The 7,847-nt window shown below is 24.8% G+C and overlaps 4 protein-coding genes across 4 annotated transcripts in view; 2 read left to right on the top strand and 2 right to left on the bottom strand.

The window, feature by feature from the left end:
• Positions 1–328, top strand: part of Ccm3 (programmed cell death protein 10 Ccm3) — a 1,197-nt gene extending 869 nt beyond the window's left edge. Inside the window, exons 4-5 of the mRNA XM_017896867.1 lie at positions 5–169; positions 244–328. Of these exons, the coding sequence (XP_017752356.1) occupies positions 5–169; positions 244–328 (250 nt within the window). The remainder of the gene's footprint in view (positions 1–4; positions 170–243) is intronic.
• A 378-nt stretch (positions 329–706) lies between these two features.
• On the bottom strand, positions 707–1,809 carry Arpc5 (Actin-related protein 2/3 complex, subunit 5). Its single transcript, XM_017896865.1, has 3 exons — positions 1,558–1,809; positions 1,397–1,469; positions 707–1,107 (listed from the first exon to the last, which is right to left on the bottom strand). Exons 1-3 carry the CDS (start codon positions 1,716–1,718, stop codon positions 868–870), a joined length of 474 nt encoding a protein of 157 aa, XP_017752354.1. The 5' UTR covers positions 1,719–1,809; the 3' UTR covers positions 707–867.
• A 411-nt stretch (positions 1,810–2,220) lies between these two features.
• LOC108545286 (uncharacterized) lies at positions 2,221–3,048 on the top strand. The gene is made up of 4 exons (XM_017896820.1): positions 2,221–2,403; positions 2,483–2,607; positions 2,697–2,807; positions 2,930–3,048. Exons 1-4 carry the CDS (start codon positions 2,261–2,263, stop codon positions 3,046–3,048), a joined length of 498 nt encoding a protein of 165 aa, XP_017752309.1. The 5' UTR covers positions 2,221–2,260.
• A 1,606-nt stretch (positions 3,049–4,654) lies between these two features.
• The window catches only part of Miga (mitoguardin), a 31,056-nt gene continuing 27,863 nt past the window's right edge, over positions 4,655–7,847 (bottom strand). Inside the window, exons 4-9 of the mRNA XM_017896886.1 lie at positions 6,582–6,769; positions 5,788–5,925; positions 5,614–5,726; positions 5,382–5,550; positions 5,046–5,279; positions 4,655–4,972 (exon numbers count right to left, since the gene is read on the bottom strand). Coding sequence (XP_017752375.1) covers positions 4,655–4,972; positions 5,046–5,279; positions 5,382–5,550; positions 5,614–5,726; positions 5,788–5,925; positions 6,582–6,769 — 1,160 coding nt within the window. The remainder of the gene's footprint in view (positions 4,973–5,045; positions 5,280–5,381; positions 5,551–5,613; positions 5,727–5,787; positions 5,926–6,581; positions 6,770–7,847) is intronic.

Here is a 7,847-nt window from a genome sequence, read left to right on the forward strand (position 1 = left end):
GTAGGGAAATTGCAAGTGCTATAAAAAAGCTTTTAGATGCAGTAAATGAAGTAACTGCATTTATTCGTGGTTCTGCTGGAAAACAGGCATTGGATCAAAGAAAAAGGGAATTTGTTAAATACAGTAAAAGATTTAGCAATACATTAAAAGAATATTTTAAGGAAGGACAGTAAGTATTACTATGTTTCAATTTTCTCCTATTTTTTCATTTAGTTTAAAAATGCAAGTTTCTGCTTGTTATAGAGCAAATGCAGTATTTGTGAGTGCATTATATTTAATACATCAAACAAATATGATAATGCTCACAGTAAAGGACAAATGTGAGTAATGAATACTTGATAAAATAATAGCTCTGTAATAATGGAATAAGTTAAAATTATTATAGAATTTATTTAATATTCTAATTTTATTTGTTACATATTTGATACGAAGGTTTAATTTTTGATAATAAGATTATGCATTTAATATAAAGCATACATAGTATTATTATTTTATATGTATCAAATTGTTATAAAATTATTATATGAAACTGAACGCATATATATATTATATATAAAATTCTAGTAAAAAATATAAATATTATTTCTAATACATTATACTACTGTTCTGTACATATAAAATAAAAGATTCTCATTTAAATAAGGTTAATCAACAACTATGGAAATTTAAAATGAGAAATATTTCTCCAAATGTATAAGAAATAAAAATTACTTTATTGATAACAAATGTACACCCATATGTTATATTTTTCATGTGGAATCTACATCCTTTATCTACATCCTCATTGTATTAACAATGACAATGAGTAACAGTAAGGATTAATGGTAATTATTATAATGAATATCATTGCAAAATGGACAAACTTTTTCAAGCTCGCTTACTATCTGCAAACGCTCGTACAATACTGCCAACACCACTGATATTGTATACCTTCTCATGCCAGGTTAATAAATGACTACTGCTACCCTCTGTTGGAATTTCAAATCCCCGATAGATATATTTCATTAAGACATCCAGCAAGTCACGATCTAATTGTGATAAGCAATCGTCTATTTGAATAGATTTTATACTTAAAAGGACTTTTAGTGTTAAATTCCTTGCGTTATCCTGTAATATTTGATTATTATGTATTTTTATATACGTATATACATATATATGTAAGCCACATAAAATAAAAATTTTTGTTAAAAGAAATTACTACTCATTTTTATTTTGTTAAACATCACACTATTAAATAAATTTGTTACATGAAATACATCATTTAAAGAATTTATAACATATGTATACTGTATATTTTATATTACATATATAGAAATGTACTTTAAAATGATAAATATTACTACTACATAAATTCATGTGTCATACACTGAAGTAAAAGGCATGTTAATGAGGTTACCTTTACTTGTTGATTTTTGCATCCAAGTGGTGCAGATCTCAATACAGATATCAATGCTTCAGCATTCTTACCCTTGCATAAATATTAAGGAAAATAGAATGAAATGTATGAAAATTCATTGTAATATTATTATTTTTGTATAAAAGTTACAAAAAGGATATTGACTAAGAAGCATTAAAATTTCATTTTCATCTGGACCAGTCGGTCCTCCTATTCCTCCGTCAGCATCCTCTTCTCTGAAATTATTATCACTATATTGATCAACATCGATTTTTCGAAATGTAGATGCGGACGAATCCTTTTTGCCATCATTCCTTGACATTTTACTTCGCGTTTGACGTTTTGCTGTGATTACACCTTGCTTATCTACTAACGCTGTGAAATGAATCTTTATTGGTCTTTAAATATATAGTATATCTAGTATGCCTATCATTCGAACACGTATCAAAGAGTACATAAGATTTTTGTTAATTACTACTTTTACTTTTTATAATAAAAATATTTTTTGATGTATGTTTGAGTCAGTATTGTAGATACAGAATTATAAAATCTAACAAAATATATACTCGATTATAAAGCATGACAAAAATTCCACCAATCAGAAACACTTTTTAAATTTATTTTGTTTCCTATCTTAATTTAAATGTAATAAAAGGGAGTAGTTTATGATTTATTATGATTTAATAATTTAGTGTATCTTATATATTCATATTTATATATATTTATATTTTAGTTTGATTTTTTAAATGGTGTATGTTGGAGTATGAGTAAAATAATTATTTAACCTTATATTCGCTATAGATATTTTATTCTGTTGGTGTTCATTGTATGATGCATATATTTTTGTAAAATTGTAAGTAAATTATGAACTGTCCAAAACTAGTATGCAAATATTACACACCGAAAATTATATGGTATCAAACAGATACTACAGTCATTATACGCATATTACTGCAAGATGTGGAAAAATACTTTCTTCGAGTTCAGTGTGATCAGTTATTATTTAGGTATTTTGAACTTTGTACATATATATTTAAATTGCATGTTTCCAAAATTCTATACAAAATATTTATGTATTACTTTTAGTACTACAATACATTCTAAATGTTATTCTGTGTCTTTAAATCTTTTTGGGACTGTAATTGCGGAGAAAACGACTCACATAAACTTAAGAAGAGAAATTAAAGTTGCACTTGTCAAGGCACATAAATGTAAAATAATTGTCTATTTATGTATATTTATTGTAGTATTTTTATTATTATACATTTTATTATATATTTAAATTTTATCTAATTTATAGGGGCAGAGTGGTTAAGATTATGTATTGAAACGGGAAAGAATCCTTTAATTGTTTTAGATCCAGAACATATATATAAACATGATTGGATGACTGTTTCTTTTCAAAATAGAGGTAATTATAATACATTGAATAAATACAGGATAGTTTATGTGTATTTGAAAACATATTAATATTAATAGTTTATAAATTATTATTAATTACCACATTACGGAAAGACTAATGTTTTATCACAGAAAGGGAGAGTTTTACAGAATATAAACTTAGAAATAATATAACTCAAATAATGCCAGATGTACCATCTAGTGATGAAGAAGAATCTGATGATGAAATAATGGACATATTATTTTCTTAATACATTTCTGTACACAATATATAATAAACATATATGATCAATGTAATATTTATAATATTTAAATGTATTTGTAAAGATAAGTTATTTAAACTAAGTATTTTCACTTCAATTTTTATGTATATATGTTATAGATTAAATATATATTACATTGTACAAGCTGTTAAAGTGTATGATATGATAGATAGTTAAATTTTAAATAAAATATATCTTATATAAAGTAATTTGAATTTTTTATTTTGTTTTTATTTTGCTAAATGTCATTTATAATCTTTGTAAATATACAATAATTCAATAACAAATAATTTGATGTATGCTATAAGTAAAGATATAATTTATACTACAAACTCTGACATTTAAATAGAAAAGTACAAATAAAAATGCAGATACATTGTATCTGTTACTAGATAGTTTTGTCTAAGTAGAGATATATTATAAACTTACTATTTAAAAACATTTATATCAATATAAATTATGGACTAATCATTATCAGTGTCAGATTTTCTGAATAAAAAAAAAATCGTATACTAATTCTAATCAAGATAAAATGTTCATTTTAAACTTTCTAACAAGTATTGGTTTTGTATAAATATAATATACAGATTGTAGCTGAATGAAAAGAAACGTTTATATTGTATACTTTTTGTACACAAAATTTACTACATTTATTACCCATAATTGATTTGCAAAAGTAATACAAAATTATGACATTGGAATGCTTTTATGTTATGGCTCATAATATACAATGTAAGTTAAGACACTACTAAAATACATAATAGTCATAGATTTTACTAGTAATATTGCTCCTACTTGTAAAAAAATTGCTCTTTATATATTTTAATAATAAAATATTATGTAAATAAATGTATAATGTAAAATGAAACTATTAAATATATTTTTTTCTAGAGTTTTCGACAAATGTTACACATATTTTAATAATTTATTAATAAAGAGCACATTATTATTAGTGTCTTGATATTATCATATAGTGATCTTAACGGAATATGTAAGAAATTGGAATATTTGTATCAAGCTACTTTAAATGATTATGAATACTTTATCATAACATCGGTTCACTTAACATAATCAATTTAATATTGAAATAATAGGAGTATATTAAAATTGAATTTCATAATAAAATAATCATATTTAAATATCTTGTATTTTGTGGTTAATATCTATATATAGTCTATACATTATACTATAAGAAATAAAATTGTGTAAAGAATTACTTTTATATTTTCTTTTTGTCCTAAGGATTGAAATATATTTATTATATGATATCAAAATAAAACTTCAAAATATTTCAAATAATTTCATTGAAATTATCATGTTGCAAATTTAATCACTTCTTTTTTTCTTAATATAAAATTTGCTACTACTTATATAATAGTTACACTGATGCTAGTAAATCTGAATATATAATTTATAACAAATACAATAAAATAAAGATTGTTAGTATTTAGATTATTTACAACAATCTTACATTTATTATATAATAGGAAGTATGTCAGACTTTCAGCTATTGCTATATCTATTTAATTATATCAATTTCATATATGTTTGTATATATTATTAGTATGAAGTATCTATTTATATTTATATTCAATTAACAACCTTCTAGAGAAAGTCTTTGATTTATGTTTTCAACTCTTATTTTCATTTCATTGAGTATATCTTCAGCAAGATTATCGACAGTGGTATATCTTACTTTAAAGAAATTAAATATATCTACAAGGAATTCTATTACTTGATCTCTGAAATAGTGGCAAGTGGAACATAGACTTCCTTCTGGACCTAAGAAACCCCACACAAGTACTGGTGAAATTTGTTCAGAAATCGAATAAAAATGTGCCAAAAAGCCTTTGTCATATTTTAACATTTGTCTTTTACCCATAAGAACAGACCAAACTGCAGTTCCAATTGCCTTCAATGCAAGAAAAAATAAATATTAGCAAATAATGAAATTAAAAGCAAATTTATTTTTTTTAAGTACTTACAGTTTCACGAAAACTAGCGGATATCCACCTATTTTGTAAAATAGCTTTAATTGACGAAGGTGGTTTTTCAACTTCTTCAAAAGCGTCTAGTAAAATAAAATCAATCAGAACATCATAGAAGTTCATACATTTTACTCCCCTTCCAGTTAATTCTTCCTCCATAATACTGCGATTATTTCGTTCTTGTAAGAATTCTAACATTCGTTCGTAATGTATTAAATAATCCTTTGGATCCTGATATTAAAAATCATTTGTTAAAAATCGATTCTAATTACTTTAATATATTTATATTTGTGTTTTTCTCAAATAGAAATAAATGATATGTGTTGTGTATACCCTGTCTGCATACATGATCAAATCACTAATGACTTGTCGGCCTATATCTGCAATCCACTCTCTGGCAGAAGGTATAGTAAATAATTTAGTATACGCTTGTCGCAAACAATGCACCTTCGCTAAATATTCTACATCTGAACCACACTTCACTAACTCTGTATGTAATCGTCTGTAATTGAAATAGAAATTATAATAATATAATTTATAAAAATATGAATTATAAAATATTTACCTGCATAGAATACCTTTGTCTTCGTGTTGTTTGAGAGCAGCATGATATAGTTTTTGTTTTTCAAAATGCGGAAAAAATTCAGAAAATTCTTCAAATTCCCGTAGATCTGCTACCTATATTAATACAAATATTAATCATTTTTTATTTAATTATATACAAAAAGTTTAAACTTACTCCATCACGTGCAGATTCAAAAGATTCCGGAGAAGATGCGGCATCTGCTTTATCTTTACCAGATATTCGGCTGCCTATATTTGAAGGCTTATGGCTATCTACACTTTCTTCATCTTCGTTTCGAAATAATACTGAATGCTGTAAACATTAAAATTATATATTTTTCTGTTTTATAATTTATTTTTCATTTATTTACATAACATTAATAGTTAGATTTTAAGTATAGAAAACGTCTCTAATTACGAAAAAAGGTTTTCAATTTAAAAGAAATGTTTGTACCTAACAATCATAATCAATTGTAAGAGCATTTTATATGCTTAGATTCGACTAACCACAGTAGCGATGTCATGAACTTCCTATGTAATAATTCTTCTTTGCTTGTTGTTAGGTCAAGTAACTCATTGTACTAATTACTCTAGTCAGTTATCATTTAAACTGGATTAATTTCCGCATTTTTTGTACGGGGAAAAAGCAATTTATGACAATAGTGGAATGGACTAGTATAAAATGACATAAAAACGATTTAACAAGGATAAAGAAAAATTTTTAAAAGTAATCAATCGAAACTAGAAAAATTGTTTCCATCTAGTCGAGACTATATTACTTCCTATATGCTAAAATAATTTTACAAATAATCTTTGATAATACATTGTAAAATAAAAATAACTATAATTAAATATGTCCGAAATATTCTGTAAGGAACATGTAGCATTCCTACAAAATAAAATAAGAGAGATCCATTTGGTTAATTAGAATGGAAAAAAAAATAATATAAGTAGAACCGATATGCTTACCTGGTCGATAAAAAGGAGTTCTGCATGGTTCTGTATTTGATAACCTATGTTAAGAAGTTTTTGCACATCGTCCGTAAATGCTGCATCCGCCTTAGATGGTAATGCGAGTGTACCATTATTGAGTGAGGAGCTGAACGCAGTAAGAGCATCCTCCCAGCAATAGAGAGCTTTTTCCAGAGCCTCCAAACCTGCATCATTAAATTACATTGTTTTATATTTATCAATTTTAATTCTCCTCTTTTCAATTTTTTTTTTTTTTTGTTTTTGTAACTTTATTATAAATTTTAATTTTACTTTTTAAGGATCAATGTAATAAAAAATTTACTGTAAAATCTTTTTTACTAAGATAAATGATGAATTTATTGAAATTGAAAGAAAAGCAAAAAGTAAAAGATAAATTAACACTCTCAAAAGAACTAACTAATTAATTCTATTACTATTCCGCTATAATTTTATGAACAATACATCTATATTCTCAATATGCTTTTTGAACTTTCTTGCATCTCGTTTTCTTTTTACTCATTACATTTTTTTTTTTATTAACAATGACATATACTATTTTTTGTTATATGCATTAAATTTTCTAAATTACTTCATAAATTATTTGAAGATTACGATTTTCATTCATGGAAAAATTTCGCTAAGTTCTTAATATTAAAATCATTAAAATAATACATAACATATTATTCATATAAGAGAGAAAATACGTTTATGATGTTACAATGTAAAGCAACCATAAAGAAAATGTATGAATATCGAAATAATTAATATTTTCGATTTGTACCTCATACATTTTCAGCGTAACCTTTCAATTTGTATATTGTGTATATAAGTGTATATAATGTGTAATAGAAAGGAATAGACAAATCTAACACTTTCACTTCTTTCAGTTTAAACAACACTCGAAATGTGCATAGTTTGATGCCCTCGTTTTTATTTATCGAAGTGTCAATATTTCTTATGGAATGACTATCTTTTTATAACCTGCTTTTTTTGTACACAATTTCTACATTTATTTAAATAGAAGGAATATCGATTTTGTAATGATTTAAGATCAGAATGTTTGATCTTTATTTTATCCCGATGATCCATTATGTCTTTCAACTGTGTTTTATATATTTATCAAACTATTAATCGTTTAATTAACAAAAAATAATTCTAAAATTTGTAAAATTCAATTTTTACAAATCTCAAACGTGGTAAAAAGTTATGACGATAGTTTAGGTTAGAAAGATATGTGAATTGCGTGTTTTCAAACAACCAGGA

This window comes from Eufriesea mexicana, unplaced genomic scaffold (genome assembly GCF_001483705.2).
Source record: "Eufriesea mexicana isolate 0111107269 unplaced genomic scaffold, ASM148370v2 scaffold395, whole genome shotgun sequence".
Classification (NCBI taxonomy): Eukaryota; Metazoa; Arthropoda; class Insecta; order Hymenoptera; family Apidae; genus Eufriesea; species Eufriesea mexicana.